The sequence below is a fragment of the Polyodon spathula genome, chromosome 3 (genome assembly GCF_017654505.1).
Source record: "Polyodon spathula isolate WHYD16114869_AA chromosome 3, ASM1765450v1, whole genome shotgun sequence".
Lineage (NCBI taxonomy): Eukaryota > Metazoa > Chordata > Actinopteri > Acipenseriformes > Polyodontidae > Polyodon > Polyodon spathula.
In genome coordinates, this window is record NC_054536.1 from 11,555,411 (window position 1) to 11,575,921 (window position 20,511).

Below are 20,511 nucleotides of genomic sequence, written 5' to 3' on the forward strand. Positions count from 1 at the left end.
GTGTGTTGTGTAAAAAAGTTATCAAATAGTTTTATTATGTTCCTATGCACGTGTAATAATAATAATAAAAGGTGTAACGCTATGTCTTTTTTCCCCACCACACTTTTTATTGCATTTTTTTTGGTGGCCACATGAGGCAGGGGGCACTTTCTGTTTTAACACAATCTAAAAACTTTGTGGAAACCAAGTTTAAGAAAGCTGTACGGTATCAGTAAGTAGCAAAAGGCCAAAATGCCACATTTAAATATACCCTCTCACACCATTTTAATATTAATTAGGTATTTGCATTGGGAAGGAGAATTTTTCTGGCTAAAACAAAGGTACATGGAAACACACACAACCTCAAAGTACTACCAAAATAGTAAGAAAAAGGTCAGACTTATTTTTCTTTTTTCATAAACTGAACATTTATATATTTCTTTTACAGTACTTACTCCATAATTACGCTGTTGATATAATCATTCCCATCCATATGGCCAAACTGGAAGTTCCTGGAAATAACAGGAAATCTGCTTACAGTATCTGTATGTTTTTAGTCTGAAACGGCAACAATTGCAAAAAAAAAAACTAAATTCTTAAACCAATACAAAATCCAACTAAATTATCAGAAAGTCAATCCCATGAACCACTTTGATAAAATCAAACAAGTAGAACAAGCAGCAAGAAGTGACAATGTACTGTAGTGCACACTGGATTAACATTCAAGGACAATTGAACAATTCAAGAACACATCTCATTGTAATGGTTTTAATTGAGGTTGGAATTAAATGACATTAAGAAAGTGGAGACCGCTTGCAGAAACAGCTGTCTGACAACAAGCACATATTTCTGAGCTCCAGTGGCTGCTTCAAGCAAAACATATATGCACAAAAATAGTTGAGATGTGTATGGAACATTTTTGGGGAAAAATAAATAAATAAATAAAAATCAGGTTATGTTCTGAACCCTTGCCAACTAGCTCATCTGGTTTGCTGCAGTAACCCACATGATATAAATGCACTGAAAAAACAATCTGTCTGTACTAACCCAACTCCGAAACCACACTGCCAGTAAATCAAATACTACCAAGTCAAGCAGATGTATTTTACTGTGCAAATGCAAAATGTGCTTACAAGGTATGTCTTATGAGCAGTTCCTCTTACCTGTTGAAGTGCTCCCTGTAGTCCTTAGCTACTGTTTGAATTAGTGATTTCAATCTGCAAAGAAAAAAAAAAAAAACACTGTCATTTAATAGAAACAAGTCTTCCAAATTTAAACTTGTGTTACTACAGCCTAGATATTTTAGAACACTGGCTTTTATATACACTATACTTAAAAGGGCTCATCTCCTTTAAAATATTGTCTTCCATGTGGTTCTTGTTGCATACATCCCAGACCACTGCAATATAGAGCTAATCAGTTACCAAAATAAAAAGAACATGCACTAAAAAAAAAAAATATATATATATAATCATACAGTACTTAATTTACCTAATGCTCTCCTCAGATGGATTTTTATCATCAATGACTGCAATTCCCACCAATTTTCCTGTAAATGGAGAGAGCAACAATAATTAAAATAATTACTTAAAAAAACATGTACACTACAACTTTAAAAAAAAGTCTATTCTAACCTATTTTAAATTACATAATAAAAAAATAAAAAAAAGAGTTCCTATATTATTTTCACTGCATTTGGCACATTCAGCTTATGAGTTACAATAACAATTGCATTATAGACAAGGTGTGCCACCTAGAGGCAGCATAGAACATTATAGGGTTTACAATAATTGAATGTCACCTTACATAAATGTAACTTTCTTTTATAGTTATAAATAAATAAATAACGCAAACATATAAACATCAGGTATATGTCTATTAGAAAACAGTATGCACTTTTATAGTAAAAAACACAAGGACTAAATTCAATACAAATTGTTGAGGAAAATAAACAAACCATCAAAAGTACATCATTCACACAGATTTTTTTAAAACACTAACTGGGCTTCATGTACACGGCCCTTTTTCAATTTCTGTCAGGCTTTTTTGTCCTTTGATTTATACAAGTGAGGACAGTAACTTTGTGAATAAATGTTAAACTGTGAATCATCATGTAAATGAACATTGAATTCCGAGAAATTGAAACCACAGGCCTTCCCGTACCAGCTACTGATAACATGCAAACTCATTGTAAACATACCACTGGTTAAACTAAATAAAGTGGCAGAGTTTTGCTTAACATGTATTTAATACATAAACTTGGATAATTAAACAGGATACTTGCATTCAACATAAGTGTAAATCCTAATCACGTTCTAGTTTCAATTTGTGTGCAACCAAATGTGTATCTCTACCAGAAAACCATGCTACTGTATACAGTGTACTAGAATGCTAATTCTTACTGCACACAATTTTTTTTTTTTTTTTTTTTTTTTATTATTGGATTGTGTATTCCATATATAAATTACCTATATCTTCAAGTTCATACAAAGTAAATCCATCAATGTGTAGATATCCTTGAAATCTCTCTTTATTTATCCAGGAAGACAAATCACCATCTTCATATTCTGAAAAATAAATGGTTTGCAAGTATTTAATAATAAAAAAAATATATAAAAAAAAGATTGTAAAAATCTTTAAATACGTTCTCATAGGAATGAAAGAAAAATAATGTTTCTGCACTCTGATCATGCCTTTGTTTAAGACTGGTTTGTGTATCGATGTTAATAACAACAGACCAATAGCAAAAGTTGCCCTTATCTGAAAAGGCAGTCCACATTAACCCTTTAAATCTTAATAATCCTTGTGTTTTATATACCAAGTTTTAGCACCAATGCTACATTCCTGTAACTTTCTGAAATCATACTGTATTTAAAAATACCAATCTAGGAATAAAATTATGAACACTAATTTACTTACAAAGGGCATTTAATCCTGCTTGTCATAATCCATTAGGTTTAAAACGTTCTCATTACCGTTTCCACAACAGTGAATTAAATTCCCGTGCCTTACAGTTCCAACAGAAACACAAGATAGAAGATTGGATATACTTTCAGCGAGTTATGGCGTTCCCAGGTTCCATGGTCTGTTGTTACTTATGTCGTTCCTTAACGACCTTACAAATTTCCTCCTGCATGACAAACCTTTTCCTGCGCTAAAAGAATAGTTATGATTTTAACAATTCTATTTGTTCACTGGTTGAAAAGCAACATGTTTATTTAAAATGTTAAAACTAAAACTGCGAATACAGGCATTTGTTTTTTAACTTTTGTATTTAAACTTAGTTTTTCATGCAGTCATTTCCTCCAGGATCTCCTTGGAAACCAGACTTGCTGTCTCAGGAAGCAATTAAAAACTTAATTTATATTTTAGTTTTGAAATAACAAACCCTCACAGAATACAGAAGCTACTGTACATGTCAAGCACTCTTAAAAACATTATCCTGTTTGCATAGTACACAATTCACACTCTGTATTTGTTCAAGTTTTGTATATTATAAGTCCTTCACCACACACCTTTGTAATCTACGGGTATTAGAATTATTTACTAAGAGGGTGTAAGGAAATGTAAGCGTCTGTTCTCAAAGACTGCCAACAGATGAAGCTGCATAGTGGTAGACCCAAAAAACAGGTTTCAAGACCAACCAAAAGGTACATAATTCTGCTTTTTACTACTAAAATAAGTTTGTCTTGATTTAAAAAAAAAAAAAACCAAAACACAAAAACATTGCTAAACAGGATTTTAAACTGAATGCAATGCTATCAAACAATAAAAGCCAACACATACCGGTATATTTTTGTCTTTAATAGCGTGGATATTTGTAGTAAATAGTAAATACACAGTAAATAGAGTATATTGCTTGCCTTGTGCATAATGGTTCTCTATTTTTCATAACTATTTAAAATACACTTAGTATTACTACATATTGTTTGTGCAACTAACAATTATTATTATTATTATTATTATTATTATTATTATTATTATTATTATTATTATTATTATTAACGTTAGGCAGGTAGGGATTTAAATCACACTCTTGTACTTGTAGTGACACGTTACAACATAATTATATATTTGGGAAGGTAAAAAACGTAATCTGAAAGTGTCCTAGCATCGAAGTGTTTAAAAAGTAAAATCTTTTTATACTTGTACATTTCAAATTGTAGTGGCGTTTTGGGGCGTTCTGTGAAACTAAGTTTAGAAACTAACACCAACGTCAAACAATTTTATTTAAGTACTTTGTGGTCACTACATCGTTACCCATCTGTCGAGGAATGTTAAAGGCAGGAGGTGGGTCCACCACTATCCCACACAAAAGTTCTCAATAATCACTGTAGCCTACAGAGGGGAACTTGTTTGCCAGATATCTAGGATACTTATTTGTTTAAATGATATTTAATTTCTAATGTTTTAGGATTGTATTCCCTTATACAATATAATACTCAGTAATATTACAATATACTGAATATGTAACAGTTTATTCTTAATATTATGCAATTCTGTGCTTATCTCCCGAAAAAGAGGTTAAATCAGAAGCTTTCAAGACCTTGGGAGGTCTCTTCTTCAGGTGAAAGCAGAAAAGAGAGATTGATGTTTACATTCCAAAGCTGGCAACAGAACTTTAACAAAACTAAATAATTTTGAATCACTACAATTCTAATACCGTAAGGAAAAATGCTGTGTTGAAAACAGGACATGTGGCCACACAATATAATGATATATATATATATATATATCTATATATATATATAAAAACAAAAGATTGTAACAGTATGCACTAGCATATGGAATTAAATACTAGGTCTGTGATAATACTAATCTGTGAATGTTAATATTTAAAATATAAAAGTTGTTATAGGTAGATCTAAGATCCTTGCTGAAGAAAACATAACCCCTTCAGAACCAAGACATGTGTGAACCTTTAATCCAAAACTGTCTCATTAAAATAAGAAACTGGAGTACATGTGCTGTATTATTACTTCCTACATGCTATGCTACAGTACAGCCTAAATCAATGGTGTCAAACCATTTTGTCAAGAGCCATACCAATGACCAAGTATAATTCAACAAAATAAATTACATCACACATTACATAGCAGCCAACAAATAGCCAAATAGCTAAAGACACTGTCCACGTAATATCTTGCAGTCTTAAACTCGTTAGAGCCTTCACCTCTAAATAAAAAAAGAGAGACATTGTGGAGCTCAACGAGCCATTGCACAGCCATGGTCAACAACTCAGTTAAAACAAACAGTGGAAAAAAGTTGTAATGAAATATTCAAAATGAATCAGCAATACGAGATATGAATCTCTGAAAGCAGCTGATGCCTTAATAATGCAAGCACTGTCTACCAACAGCACATGCAAATGAAAGTACCAAGATATACGGCAATCTTCAGCAATGAAATACCAAATACATTTTACTTTCCAGAGTGGATATTTGTCTAGGTTAACACTGCTGCATGAAGTACACTGTATAAAAAGGTAAGTGTTATTACAGATGACAATTTTAAATGGCCAATAATTCAAATTAATAAAACAGAGCTAAACCTCTCAATAAACATATTGTTGATTTATTGTGCTGTATTAATGCATTACTATTTCAATACTACAGTATACGCGCAATGTGGCAAAGCTGGTAATTGGAGGAAAGAATGCATTTGAAATGTAAATTGTCAGTGTGTAAAATCATATACAACTTATTTGTAGAAAAATACAGCAAGCTATTTTTTATGCCAGTTTACTGCAAAATAAAGTGAAAAATCAGTGTAATTTATTTTTCTTTCAATGTAGTTTTTGGTTCTAAACACATACAACATATTCAGTTTTATTGAAACCAGAAAATCTGCATCGCACTGTGCAGATTCACAGTAAACTGTCAAGTGTGTTAATGCAGTGCTGCAATGTTAATGGTGATTTGCACAAGGCTCTAAATTAATATGTTGTGTGACATTCCTGCTGTTCAAACTGCGCAAAATGATGTTTCTTATAATGATACACCAAAGTATTACTGCAATTTGATATAAAACCACAAAAACAAATATAAAAATCAGGAACTTTTTTTCAATGCATATCATTTAATTAAGAGAACAAAAAACAACTAAAACTAACAACTACCTAGCCTGTATTTAATTAATCACTTTTGTAGTCTTCACAAACGGTCCAGCATCTTTGGCACACCGCTGTTAACGTTAGCTGGTGTAAATAGCGCAGCGAGGACTATGGGTCAAACCAGTGTTTGTGTAGGGTGCCTTTTTTTTTTTTTTTTAAATCCATGGTTGGACTTACGGTGTCTTCTGAATGACAAAACATCAAACAATTGTTTTAGGCATTTCAACATGAATCACAGGAATGGACCCAGGAGGGAGAGGTCATTTCGACAGAAATCTTTCACCGATGTATATGCTCTACACCCCGGTCCTGGGGACCCATTGTGTCTGTTAGTTTTCATTCCAACTGAGCTCTCAATTACTTAACTAGACCCTTATTTGCATAGTTCAAGTTACTTATAAAATATTATCACTAACTTGAAATATGCAACTGTTAAAGAGCTGAAAACAACTAAAAGGTCTAATTAAGCAAATTACCAGTTTAATTAAAAGGTATAGTTAAGTAATTGAGCGTTCAGTTGGAATGAAAACCAGCAGACACAGTGGGTCCTCAGGACCGGTTTGGGAACTAGAAATTTTACATATCTTTGTCTATGATTGATTTCTTATCCTTGACTTACCATTCTGAGTATAAGAAGTGTTAGAAATGGCAAAACACACTTAATTTAAATATTTTTGCTTTTTTAAAAAAAAAACAAAAAAAAAAAAAAAAAAAAAACACATACATATAAGCTCAAAGAGCCAGCTGCCCTATATATATACACAAAGTTGTGCATCAGAAAACTGTACCTAGGACTATCCTATTGAAGCTGTTATTGTGGCATAACTGAATAATTTGCACTTTTATATTTTGCAGTATGTATAACACATTTTAGATTTCTGGTACTTAAACTAAAAAAGATAAACAATTAAAATAACCTTTTAGACTAAATAATGTAACTAACACTGCCACCCACTTTGTTTCTCTCTCTCATTTTAGCATTAGACGACTGCAGTCCATCTCATGTCTATTGCACAAGGCTTGGATATTTTGTCCATCAAGGTGCTTGAGGACGACGCAAAAAGCACAGTGTTTGTCATTCAAATCAAATGTCAAAACCATGTCCTTTTGGATTACTGGCGAAGAAAAACATTTTTTGATAACGGCCAGGTGCAACAAACAGATATAATATGTTCTGACCATATGGACAGTATAGAGTTTGTACTAAGAGTGCTACATCGCTCAGTAACACTTTCTAACAGCGACTACTGGAGTCCCTTCGTCATTGGACTGGTGCTGGATGCCCTGTATCTTAACTACCGACTTCCACCCCACATAATGTGGAATGGAAATATCACTGAAGTGATGAAGGAAAACACCCTATTTATGAGTAAATGAAACAGTGAGCTTCTTTTAAAAGAAGAACTAGGAGTATTGCAGTTTTAGTTGGCATGGATGCCACCATTACTAACAGATAAACGACAAGTCCAAGCTATTTACAGTATCGATGCACGTCACGCCACAAATGACATCTGACAATTCAATGTTGAACTCAGCTGGTAAACACTAGTAACCTAGAGGAAAGACAACCCTTTCAATCGCTAAACTGTAGGGCACTTCACTTTGGAGCACAGGTATTCACTTTTCTAGTAGTTCTAGATTATGAAGCACAAAGAATCAAATGCAAGTCTATATTATTTTTCAAAAACTGACGTGGGTGTTTCAGAAGTCCTGGCTTTGTTTTTATGTTTCTTTTGCTTTGTTCCAGGTGAGATTCTAACGTGCACAATATACTATGGCCAGGATTTTGGAACCCTCTGTATTTTACATAATACTCTGAACAGAGTATTTTCAAAAAACACTGTTGGTTTGTCTTATTAAATATATAAATGCGATTCAAATCACTTTGATGATCAGCTAATGACTGACAAACAATTAATTGTTGGCATATTCAGGGTTTTTTGCAATTATTAATTAAAACATGGAATATATATATATATAGCTAGTTCTGCCCCGGTTTGAACGATCGCCCCACCCCAATTTTTAGCTGAAAGTCAACATTTCACCATTCATTTCTGGTTTAATAACAATGCAATTTAATAATAATGTGCACTGAATGATTCAGGCTTAGGGTTATCTTTGGGTCAGATAACGAAGACGTGGCGTCACTGGTTTCGGATCAGATGATACCGACTCTGCAGTCTGATTAATTACGCTACAATCCATATTTGAGATTATATATATATATATATATATATATATATATATATATATATATATATATATATATATATATACCATTTTTGTCTGTGAAGTTCTCGAACATTAACATTTTAATGCTATAGTGCTATCACGATGATTTATTATTATCGTGTTGTGGTTTAAAGCACAACACCAAAGTGTGACCTGTGCAGTTATGAATGAACGTCTTACTACATTTCTGGAAAATGAAATCACCTGGCTTTGTGTATATATATATTATCTTATATATATATTATATATATATATATATATATATACACACACACACATATACACTGCCTTGCAAAGTATTCAGACCCCTGACCAATTCTCTCATATTACCGAATTACAAATGGTACTGTTGAAGGATCATTGATAGGGCTGTGAATCTGAAGGAAAATGAAGACCAAAGACCATTCTACAGAAGTTAGAGATAAAGTAATACAAATGCATAGACTAGAGAAAGGGTACAAAATAATATCCAAGTGTTTGGATATCCCAGTGAGCACAGTTGGATCAATAATCAGGAAGTGGAAGCTGCATCACACCACCCAGGCACTACCAAGAAAAGTCCGTCCCTCAAAACTCAGTGCTCAAACAAGAAGGAGACTTGTGAGAGAAGCCACAGAGAGGCCAACAATCACTTTGAAGGAGCTACAGAGTTCAGTGGCTGGGAGTGGAGTAATGGTGCACCAGTCAACCATATCAAGAACTCTGCATAACACTGGCCTGTATGGGAGGGTGGCAAGAAAGAAGCTGTTACTCAAAAAGTACCATCTGAAAGCAATTCTGGAGTTTGCCAGAAAGCATGAGTGACCCAGCTGCGATGTGGGAAAAGTTTTGTCGTCAGATGAGACCAATATAGAGCTTTTTGGCCAAAACTCAAAGCGCTATGTGTGGCGCAACCCTAACACTGCCCATGCCTCAAGACACACCATCCCTACAGTAAAGTATGGTGGTGGCAACATCATGCTGTGGGGATGCTTCTCATCAGCAGTGACTGGGCATCTTGTTACAATTGAAGGAAGAATGGATGGAGCAAAATACAGGAAAATACTGCAAGAGAATCTGCTTCAGTCCACTGAAAAACTGAAGCTTGGGAGGAAATTCACCTTTCAGCAGGACAATGATCCCAAGCACAAGGCCAAAGTAACATTGGAGTGGCTCAAGAACAAAAAGGTGACTGTCCTACAGTGGCCCAAGTCTCTCAATCCCATTGAGAATCTGTGGCACTATTTGAAAATTGCGGTCCACAAGCGTCGTCCAACCAACCTGAACAACCTGGAGCAAATCTGCCAAGAAGAATGGGCCAAAATCACTCCAACACTGTGTGCAAAGCTGGTACATACTTACCCCAAAAGACTTAAAGCTGTTATTGGAGCAAAAGGTGGCTCTACCAAATATTAATGTGTGGAGGTTGAATACTTATGCAAGCAAGATATTTCAGTTTTTTATTTTAAAACCATAATGTCACCTTACAATAACTGATTTCGAGTTTCAGTGTTTTAAAATAAAATATCGAACAGAACGAAATGTACCATTTGTAATTCAGTAATATGAGAGAATTGGTCAGGGGTCTGAATACTTTTGCAAGGCACTGTGTGTGTGTGTGTGTCTATATATATATTTTTTTTTTTTCTTTTTTTTAATGTAGCGACTTATTTTAGCATTTTTCACCTACAATTTTTTTCATGATGTGGTTTTGAACAGGACACTGCAGCTTTTAAGTTTAATGTTTGTTTTGTGAAAAAAATTGAAATGACAAGACAGTTGACATACTGCAGCAGCCTCGAACTGTATTTCACCAGTCAGTTAATATGTTAACTGCACTTCTTGATTCTTTATCGTGACTGAGTGCTGTGCTCTACCTTTCAATTTTAAGCACGCCCGATTGTAAACTTAATCTATCTATCTAATGTTAAAACTGCTCCCTCTGCAATACTGGCTGTAATTTTGCCTGTGTGTCAATGCCACCTCCACCTTATGACAACTTTACACCCCCCTAAGCGTTGACTCAGCAGAATCCAGTATATATTTTATTACATGGAAGTCCGTCATGACCAGCACAACTATCACATGTATAGTACAGAAATTCTGTTGTGATCAGTGTATTGTGTAGTATTGTGTCAAGTGTACTGTTCCACATTTGGTGTGAGTCTGATGCTTGGTTGCTTCTGTACAGTGACATGCAATATATTGGCATTTACAGTAGTACTGAAAGAAACCTAGCAACACAACTGAAACAATAAAATTTATGTCAGTGACTTGTGTAATATGTATATACATTTGTTTTTAAATCTAGTTCATTCACTCAAGAGATTATATTACTTCTTGTTTCTTCACCAAACCATGATGTGTTTGGAGCAAAATTATAACCGTCTAGTAAAAATGAACCCCATACCAATATGAAATAATTAAAGTCATTTCTTTCATAAACTTTTTTTGCGCTACGGTTACTGTTCTTAAAGCTTGATTAACTCTTGCATTTTTTCTTGTGGTAAACAAGTAGTATTTTTTTTAATTTACAAATTAATACGATAATCCTACCTGTATTTACATGCACAGGCTGCTGTTGTTGTCTTCTAACATCTTTAAATGATGTACAACTCAGATTTTGCACGTACCATCCCCATCAGCAAACTGGTACCAGTATGCAATAAGGCCCACCAGGGTGTCTGTATACATCGAATATACGGACGCCTCGGGATGTTGTGCAGCACGAGACAAACTCGAACCCCAGAGAAGTCAATATATTCAATGCATATGGACACCCTGAAGGGCCTTATTGCATACAGACAGCTGGAACCTTGCTCTGCCAATCACATTGTTTGTTTCAAGTGCCACTGCCAGCCCTGGATATAAAGAAATATAAACTCACCATCATAAACAAAGTATGTTCCATCCTTGAAGACCAACACAGCAGGTAACTCTTGTAATGTCACATGCTAGAACACAACATTAAAAGAATTAGCAAACTCTTACTCCTTGCTTTTAAAATGATTAAAAACTGAAGAGTTGGAATGGCACCTTTTTAAATAATTAAAAAAATAAACCTTCCTGCACATTTCACAGCAAAATGTAAAGTTCACTGAAACAGCAACAGAGTTTTAGAACACATTCAAATATAAACCAGCTTGCCATGTCTTGCATTAAAAACAGACATTAACATGAACAAAATTAATGCTCCGTTTCTTTTCAGATATATAAACAAACAGAAAGGATGTGTTATCAAACACAACACTGAAAGACTTCAATTGTGATAGGTTGAGATAGGTTACGGAGGTCAGTGCTTTTTGTACATGGACATACATACCTTAAGCAAAACTTCCTCCAAAGCAGAAAAGAAATATGTGTACACAATGAACTCTGATGCCACTTCAATGTACTTCTCCTGAAAAAGGTGCAGCATCATTGGCATAGTTTATTCAGTTCAGAAAAGTTATTTTAAAATATAGCAGAAACTAACACAAAGTTGTTTTGATAGGGATTCAGCAACAACGACACGTTAAGCTATTCACCCAAAGGGGCAAACAGCACTTTAGTTTCTTCTAATTATTATTGGTAAAATCGATTCCAGCTTTTAAAAAAAATATTGTTGACTACTAGCTTTATTATTTTAGGAGGGACAGTTTTTCATATACACATTGATACAGAAAAAAAAACAAAAAAAAAAACACAATTCAAACCTTTAATGGTGATTCTCCACCAACATAAACAAAAAGCACATCGTGTCTCTTTTGCACGTGTTCAAACATCTGCTGGCTGGGAAGTGGGCGAACAACTGGCCTGAAGGAACAGAATTAAGTTTTTTTTTTTGTTTTGTTTTTTGTTTTTTATAAAATATACTGAAATACTACATTGGTACCAATGATGAGGCTAATGTGATCACAATGCTTACGGTTGTACTGACAGAGCATGAAATGTGATTTCAGGTAGGAAATGTGATTGGTTAGTGACTGGAAATGTGCAGTATTGGTTGGCACCCCTTTAAATGCATTTTAATTCATTTACAGCAGCTGTATGTCCATTTGAATTAATAATAACAATTTTTTTAAAAACTTCCTAGTACTAGGTTTAATGCTGATAACATCAAGTTATGTAATTCCATTAACATTTCACATTAAAATATTTTTCCTCAGTAAATTTGTTAACCAAATTCATATTATATGTGATTAGCACCCACTTGTGGGCAAGCAAGTGAAATACATAAAAAATGACAATAAAAATACTGTTTTTAAAAACTCCAAGAATATCCCATTTAAATTGAGTATATATTATGCAACAGGATTCTGTCTGAGTTACACACAATAAAATAGATTACTGAGCCCTGCAAACTTTACTTTTTTTTTTTGTATTATTTAATATAAAATATTTAAATCAGCCCACCGCTACCACCCCTGCGCTGACTCGGGAGGAGTGAAGATGAACACACTCTGTACTCCGAAGCGTGTGCCGTCAGCTGCCTGCTTCTTTACACACAGCAGACTCACCATGCAGCCACCCAGAGCTACAGCATCAGAGGACAATGCAGCCCTGGGCATTTTACAGGCAAGCCCGCAGGCGCCTGGACAGACCACAGGGGTCGCTGGTGCGCAGTGAGCCGAGGACACCCTGGCCGACCTAGCCCTCCCTACCCCTAGGCAGCGCTCGACCAATTTGGGCACCGCCCCCTGGCAGCTCCCATCCTCGGTCGGCAAAGGAATAGCCTAGACCCAATGCTACATCTGTTTCAACATCACAACTTATTTTATATTGACAAATCTATGTTCATAAACTACTATTGACCCATTTTCTCTGTATGAAAGGAATATATGTAATTTCTTTGATTATTTCTATGTAAATGTCACCCTGTTTATTTACTGTCTCATCTAGCTCAATTATTACTATGTTCTTTAACACTTTAAAATAAGAAATTATATCAGCAAAAAATATATATAAATAAAGATCCTTTTCAAAGCTGCTTTACTTATCATCATGAAACACACATATTGTGGACTTCCTGTAGGCAGAATCAATTTCAGGTCACCATTTCTTAAATATTCTTCAAAATGTAATGTTCCTAACCAAAAATCTGTATAAAAATAACAAAATCAGGATCTGTATTCATAGTTCAGTGTCAAGTTACATTCAAATTTATATTCTACACAGGAGGGAGAACTTACCCTGCTACTCTATTAGCAAATTCTATTATGTCATCTTTGGTTCTTGGTCCTCTGTAATTGTAAGCCAAGTCTCCCTTCAACCTTTGGGATTAGAATAAATTGTCAGTTTTAAAAAAGGATAAACATACAATCACTTATTAAATAAAAAAGACATATACAACCATTACAATATATGGGTTTTAAAAAAAAAAAAAAATAATTAAACAACTTTCCAATTTGTGGTGTTGCTTTCATTATACAAATCGCCACAGAACAGGGTGATTTGCCCAGTCATTCCAATGCCAATTCCAAACTTAGATCCTAAGTTTATTCTGTTTATTAAAATAACTGATAGAGATTACCCATCTATCTATAGCTACACACACTAGCTTTCTACTTCAGGTGTAACACAAATTTTGCATAAGAAAAACAACCAACAAACATCTACTTATTTTATATATATATATATATATATATATATATATATATATATATATATATATATATATAAAGATAAAAAATCACTACATAGCGTTGAATGCAGGAAAGTTTTTCAATGCTTTAACTCTCTACACTTCTGGTGCGATTCTACTTACAGTTTTATAGTTGGATAACCACGTACTCCAAGTTCTGAAGCAACACCTAGAAAACAAATGCATAACCATTACAGAATGTTTACATACTAGTACGAGCATATCGTTTTTCACACAGGGAATGCTACTGTAATTGTCTACTCATTTTCACACAGCATGTGCATGTATACTTTGACCTTTCCGTGCGTTTGTTGCTAAAATGGGAAGACGAAAAGTAGTGCATGAGTGTGTTGGTTAACCGCTTATTGGTCACCTGCTAAAATGGCATACAAGATGGAGCAACACACATGACTTGAGCGAGGCAAGCGACGCGAAAAGCAAAAAAATAAATAAATAAAAATTCCTTACCACGTATTTAAATGTGAGTGTCAACACTGCTGCGAAGAGATATTAGTGAAATACAGGCGAGGCCACTTTAGATTTTTTTCGTGTCACTTGCCTCGTTCAATCATGCCAGAAGTACCAATGGTGAAAGAGAAAGACTGCACAGTTTCACACTGAATGGTGATAGATGTTTGTTAAGTAATTATACATGTAAACATTAGTGTTGTTGCATGTTGATTTTGCCACTAACTTGTGTTGTCCCTGTTTGAACACCAGAAGTGTGTTATATAGAACACATTTTTGGTTTTACAGTGGTGAAGTACATTTACCTGCATTGTGTAAGTGTATGCAAGGTGTTTTCTACTAAATGTGCATGTGGCTAAAACGGCATCACCATATCCAGCTGGCAATTTGTATTGGACAACACTGGTCTAGATACAAGGAGTCCTCAATGATTCCCTTAGTAAAAGCATTACTGCTTGCAGTGCTGGGCAAGTCATGCAAAGTTGGTTTGAATCTCGCTCGTGCTAACTTCTTGATCTTGGCTGTGAACCCACAGGGATTGCTGCATTTGTCTTTGAGCTCCCGAGGGGTTAGGGGGGAGAATCGGCTGGGGGACAGTTCACATCATCATGCTTTAGTGACCCCTTCTGGTCAGACACTTCTGTATTTGTGTCAGGTGGAAAGTGGCTTCATAGTGTCCCTGATTGGTTGGGAGTTACAATTGTAGATAAAAACAAGGGTCATTTTTGCCCCAGACTTTTCATAGAATATCCGCTCTTTTTTTGAAGACACGTGTATTCAGAACACTTAAATCATATGATATATAGGGGGTTTCATTATATTAGCACTTATCAGGTTATTCCTTATAGGCAAGTCTTTAATAATGTGTAAAGATAGAGAACGGTAAGGAAATATTTCCAACTTACAAAAGTAAAGACTGGATGAATAAATGAGTCACTAGTACAAAATATACTGATGTGCATTGTTCATATGATTGATGTCCAAATTGAGCTGGAAGCATCGTTTTCCTGAGCCCAGTGAGTCAAAGCAGGGCTTATCCATTTACCAGCGAGTAACAACATTTATAGTTTAACAATGTCTTGTATACTCAAAGCTGATGCTTTCTGTATTGGTGTGAGCCGGCATCTAAGCAGTGGTACAGTAGGTAAAGATAATCGAGATGTTGGAAGCCAGCAAATGTCACTTATGCAGTGTGCATAGCAACATCTCTTGTGTCTTACCAATCAAATTGCAGTTTCAGTAAGCTGTATTTCTTGTTTGAAATGTTAAACAGAAATGCAATATGAATAATATAACCTGAATAATATAACAGTATAACCTGTAAAAATGGCAAACTTAAACGCAGATTTACAAATTCAGGTTTTAGTGGCGCGCACTCCCCAATACCCCTATTTAGTAAATCCAACCATCAGTGAATGTTTATTGAACATTTTTAAAGTCAGTAAACATGTCACATGCTATTGATTTACCAGTGTTTTGCTAAATTAACTTCTGGCAGAATGTATCAAAATGCATATAATAAGTAAAATCTGCGATGTCTTCCGTTTAAAGATTAAATACATTGTCAAGTGCAAATTTACAATGCCAAGTGATGGTTTACAATTGTATTAATAATCTGCCATTTACTGATATGCAATATTGATACTCTGAATCAGCCCCCAAAACACACAATCTGTGCATCCCTTGCTAAAACTGCTAAGCAATATAGGTGAATCTGCACCGCCCTTTTGATCTCTCCGAGCCAATCCTTTCATGGAACGGGGGTTAAAATAACTATACAGCTTTTATATAAAAAAAGAGAAAAAAATACACATGCAACGTGTTGCAGGACTGCTGCAGCGGTACAGGCCATTGAGTTTCCCTGACTCGCTCAGCTGATCAGCTTAGATGCCACAGGAAATTTAAAAAAACACACACAATCTCTCTTAATAAACCCTACATAAAATGTAACAGAAACTGAAGCAAAAATCAAATCTATTAGCATTTGGATTTGGAAAATCAACATCTGCCAAATCCTTGAAAATGAGAATGTAAAAGAGGAGGAGGAGGTGCTAACACAGTGTTAGTATTTTAGCCAGCTTGTCTATGACAGTAACTGAAAAATAAAGAAAATGTGTTCATGTCCCTGGATTTTTTTATATAGTTATCTTCCGTGACATCTGATTAATTTAGTTTTATAGCCTGGCATTTATACTTCACTCAATGGCATTTTATGCACACAGGAAATAGTTCCCTGGCACTTAATGTGAAGAGTTTACTACCATTTAATGTATATAGTTACCTGGCATTTTATACACAAATATAGTTCCCTGGAATTTTATGGAGTTAGTTCCCTGGCATATCGATTGTATATAGTTTCCCTCCCACAATCTAAAGATAATAAATAAACACCCATTACATGAAAACAAAGCATGCATATACAAATACACATCTCCTCTTACTGTCCCCGTTTGAAAATGTTGGCCACCATGAAAGTTCACTTAACAACCATGTTTTGAAAGCTACTGGCCAAATGGCCATCAGCCTACAAAGTGATTTGTCCCACCCTGAATGTACATACTTTGCATTAACAATCACCGGGCACCATATTCTTTGTCAAGAAATGACTTTGACTATGTTTAAAGTCTCCTTAAAAGGATTTAACCCCTTCCATGTGTTCCACTAATCAAGCAAGTCTCATCTTTTATTACAACAGGGACCTTACCTTAGTCAAGCCACTTAATTAATTCTCTGGAGGAATACTGGCTTAGAAATGAATACGCTAGAGCATATTGATGTTTCCAAGCAAAAATATATTAAGAAATTGGCCCAGTGACTATTTCAAGGAACATAAATTTAAAAATGTTACATTTAGTCAAATCAACTTATTTTAAATAAAGGCACTTATCGGTGCAAGAGAACCGCTGATAAATATTCTTATTTTGTTCATCTAAAATATTTTATTTAAACAAACGGTAAGACTAAAGATTCCAACTATTAAGATTTTTTTTTTTTTAATTCTTTACACCATGTCACAATTACTTATTATAAATCAGTGTATTTAACAAAATTATAATTTTAGATAATAAAATTTATGTATCTCAATATATTGTCACCAAATAAATACTTAATTCATTTTCATATTATAAAACCTCCATGGGCCTGGATTTTAATCGAAATAAAACTAATATCCATGTGTATTACATCCATCACAACTGGATTTAGATAAATAGTTCTCACACTTGTGTATGATGCATACAAACTTTGATGGCAGTTAGTTGTTAAACAGATACAACGATTCAAAGAGACAGAAGTAATTGTCCTTACTGGAGTAAGCAGTAGCATCTATCTTTCCAACTCGCACAGGTGAGCCAGAACTGCGCATTTCAGCCCCCACCTCGTGCCACACTGGCTCCAGTTTCTTGCAGTGGCCACACCAAGGTGCATAGAACTAAAAGGAGGACATATTTTAAAATAGCAGCACAGCTACCAAGAAAATGAAGTGTCATTTTGTTCACTGCATTATATTAGCATGTATTTTGACACCCCCACCACCATTTAACACTAAATGATTGCACGTGTCTCCTTTTTAATGCATTCATTATTATTTTTATCAGGAATAGATACCCATCGAGTCGCAGAGCTCATTTACAAGGGTGTCTTTGAGAAAAGTTACATTCATTCAAAAGTATGTTCTGTATTTGGCTTACATATTTTTTTTATTATATCTTGCGTGTATATAATTGTATAGGACACAACCTCGTACCTCAGTACTGTATGTACTCAGGAGTTGAATCTACAAGCAACAAGCAATATTTACATAGCAGAGGCTGTATGAAAGTATTTGGATGGTCTGTAAAATTATGTATATATTTTTTAATTTATTTATTTATTGGTACTTACTAAAACACATTGTTTTATGACTGTATTAACTGTATCCCTAAGGCCTGGTGTTTCTTCCAGTTACACATGTGCAGCTTAGGAAGATGTCATTATACTTAAGAGTACAGTAACTAAATTCAGAAGAGTTAGAATAATAAGATAATATAAAACTTTTTGTACAGAAAGTTGAGACCATGCCCCAGTTTTTGCTAGAATTCTCAATAGAATGGCTTTACCACATAAATTTCATTAGAACTGTTTATGAACAGACATCTCTTGAGATTCTTAATCTGTTTCTGCTAATGAGGTTGCTAACAATCTACAAAATGTTACCAGTAGCTAATCAACTGGATGAAGCATCTAATATTTAATATGACTTTATAAGACCACTTTAAAAAAAAAAGACGCGACATTTAACGTAAAAGTACTGTATAATGTATGAAAATATTGTACTTATATATATATATATATATATATATATATATATATATATATATATATATATATATATATATATATAAATAAAAAAATTCCACACTTACTGAATCTTCTATTTGTTTTTTTCTTGATGTGCTGTTTTTGTTACCAGACTTACTCAAATTAACCTCAAAGTAGATTTTTCCCCTTTGCACTGTACACATGTCCCAGACAGCACAGTAATCTACCTCCTCTGAAAATGTCAGTACAATTGATATGGTCTCATTTAGTATCACCAGTATAAAAACATGAAGGCATGTCTGACTATTTCTTAAACAAACACAGACAGTGTACAGTTCCTATTGGGATAATATAAAGTAGGCCCAAATCTATCTGGGACAACTGTAACGACAAAACGTGCTTCTTGTCTCTGAAATAAATCCACTTTGGATAGAATTGGGAATAGCCTGTATACTTACATCTACTATCCAAGTATCACCCAGTCTTGTATCCATAAAGCTGAAAAAACAAAGCATAAACAAAATACACAATCAGTGTATTTTATTTGATTTAATTATCATAGTAAACAGAACATAAATTCAAACAGTTGACCCATGGCTTCTGAGTGTGTGAGGATGCAATCTGCTATTCAACAGCTAGTGTGTAGTTCCAGCAGAAATGTTTAATAGCATGTCAAACGAAATTACAACAAAGTAAATTCCGTGATAAAGCTGCAGTCATTATCACAGTTGCTAACACGAGGTAACTATACTGAGATTGAACACAACATGTAAGCTGCTAGAAACCAACACGTCATTGTCTCAAAACTACTGTAACAGTGGGTTTGACCTGACGATATGAAATAAAATCATGTGTAACCTAAACTGAAAATAATACTTTTGCAACTACTGATAACTTAAATAATCACGTCACTGCGGGTACCACTAACCAGTCTTTTTGTTATGACGCCCATCCTATCACCTCCCCCTGCCCTCCAGTCAGAACCACACGCAAGCCTTGACAACACCAACGCCTTAAAATAATAATAATAATAATAATAATAATAATAATAATAATAATAATAATAATAATAAATCGAATTACTTACGAGTCATCCAGCTCTTCTACAAAAGCCGAGACGACTGCGGTGCACACAGCGACTGCACAAATTAAAGATAAAATGCATTTCAATAGAGCTGGAAATTAAAAATGAAAGGGAACATCCGAAATAGTGATGTATATACACATAATTAGAAGAGGCAAACGAAAAAAAAAAAAAATCACAATTTTAACACAGTACCTGCATAGAACAAAACGAGCTTTACTGCCATCTTTACCAAGGAGGAAGCACCGGGCAGGAAACGGACAACTAAACCAAGTTTTCCAAGCATGCGCAGGCGACACGTCATCGACACAGGAAGAGCTGTCTGGGGTGGCTGCAGGTAGAGTTTCTGTGCCAGAATATTTTAGTATGTAACAATCTTCTTTATATTTCAGAAATTGTTTAGCAAGGAAGGGTGTGTAGCAGGTTAATGGAGTGCTAACAAACATGATTATATTTCAAAATTACAGAAAGTTTCAATATATATATACGCTTTACAAAGTTAAATGTGATGAAAAAATACAGTTTGCCAAAGCAACTGGTGGACTCGAGTTTTCTGTTCACTAAGCTGTTATAAAAACATACGAATTGCATCTAATCTCAAATGATGATAAAGGTCTATGCAATTTAGTGTTTTTTAAATCCTTTTTAATAGGATCATATCTGGATATGTAAATAAAATATATTAAATAAAGGTGCTCTTGCATTACGTCATTTTAGCCCTAGAGAATTATCAAT

The 20,511-nt window shown here is 34.4% G+C and overlaps 1 protein-coding gene across 9 annotated transcripts in view; it reads right to left on the minus strand.

Moving 5' to 3' along the window:
- Window positions 1–20,095, minus strand: part of LOC121312721 (protein disulfide-isomerase TMX3-like) — a 42,520-nt gene extending 22,425 nt beyond the window's left edge. For 7 of the 9 annotated variants that reach the window (XM_041244426.1, XM_041244423.1, XM_041244431.1 and 4 more), the window contains exons 1-13: window positions 19,972–20,095; window positions 19,780–19,831; window positions 19,151–19,190; window positions 17,700–17,823; window positions 14,049–14,094; window positions 13,474–13,554; window positions 11,998–12,097; window positions 11,625–11,702; window positions 11,190–11,256; window positions 2,448–2,546; window positions 1,471–1,528; window positions 1,143–1,196; window positions 435–491 (exon numbers count right to left, since the gene is read on the minus strand). In XM_041244426.1, the coding sequence (XP_041100360.1) occupies window positions 435–491; window positions 1,143–1,196; window positions 1,471–1,528; window positions 2,448–2,546; window positions 11,190–11,256; window positions 11,625–11,702; window positions 11,998–12,097; window positions 13,474–13,554; window positions 14,049–14,094; window positions 17,700–17,823; window positions 19,151–19,190; window positions 19,780–19,831; window positions 19,972–20,080 (965 nt within the window). In that variant the 5' untranslated portion in view covers window positions 20,081–20,095. Of the gene's footprint in view, window positions 1–434; window positions 538–1,142; window positions 1,197–1,470; window positions 1,529–2,447; window positions 2,547–11,189; window positions 11,257–11,624; window positions 11,703–11,997; window positions 12,098–13,473; window positions 13,555–14,048; window positions 14,095–17,699; window positions 17,824–19,150; window positions 19,191–19,779; window positions 19,832–19,971 lie in introns of all 9 variants that reach the window. The other 2 variants (XM_041244430.1, XM_041244428.1) reach the window with 1 other exon arrangement.
- Window positions 20,096–20,511: the final 416 nt, after the last annotated feature.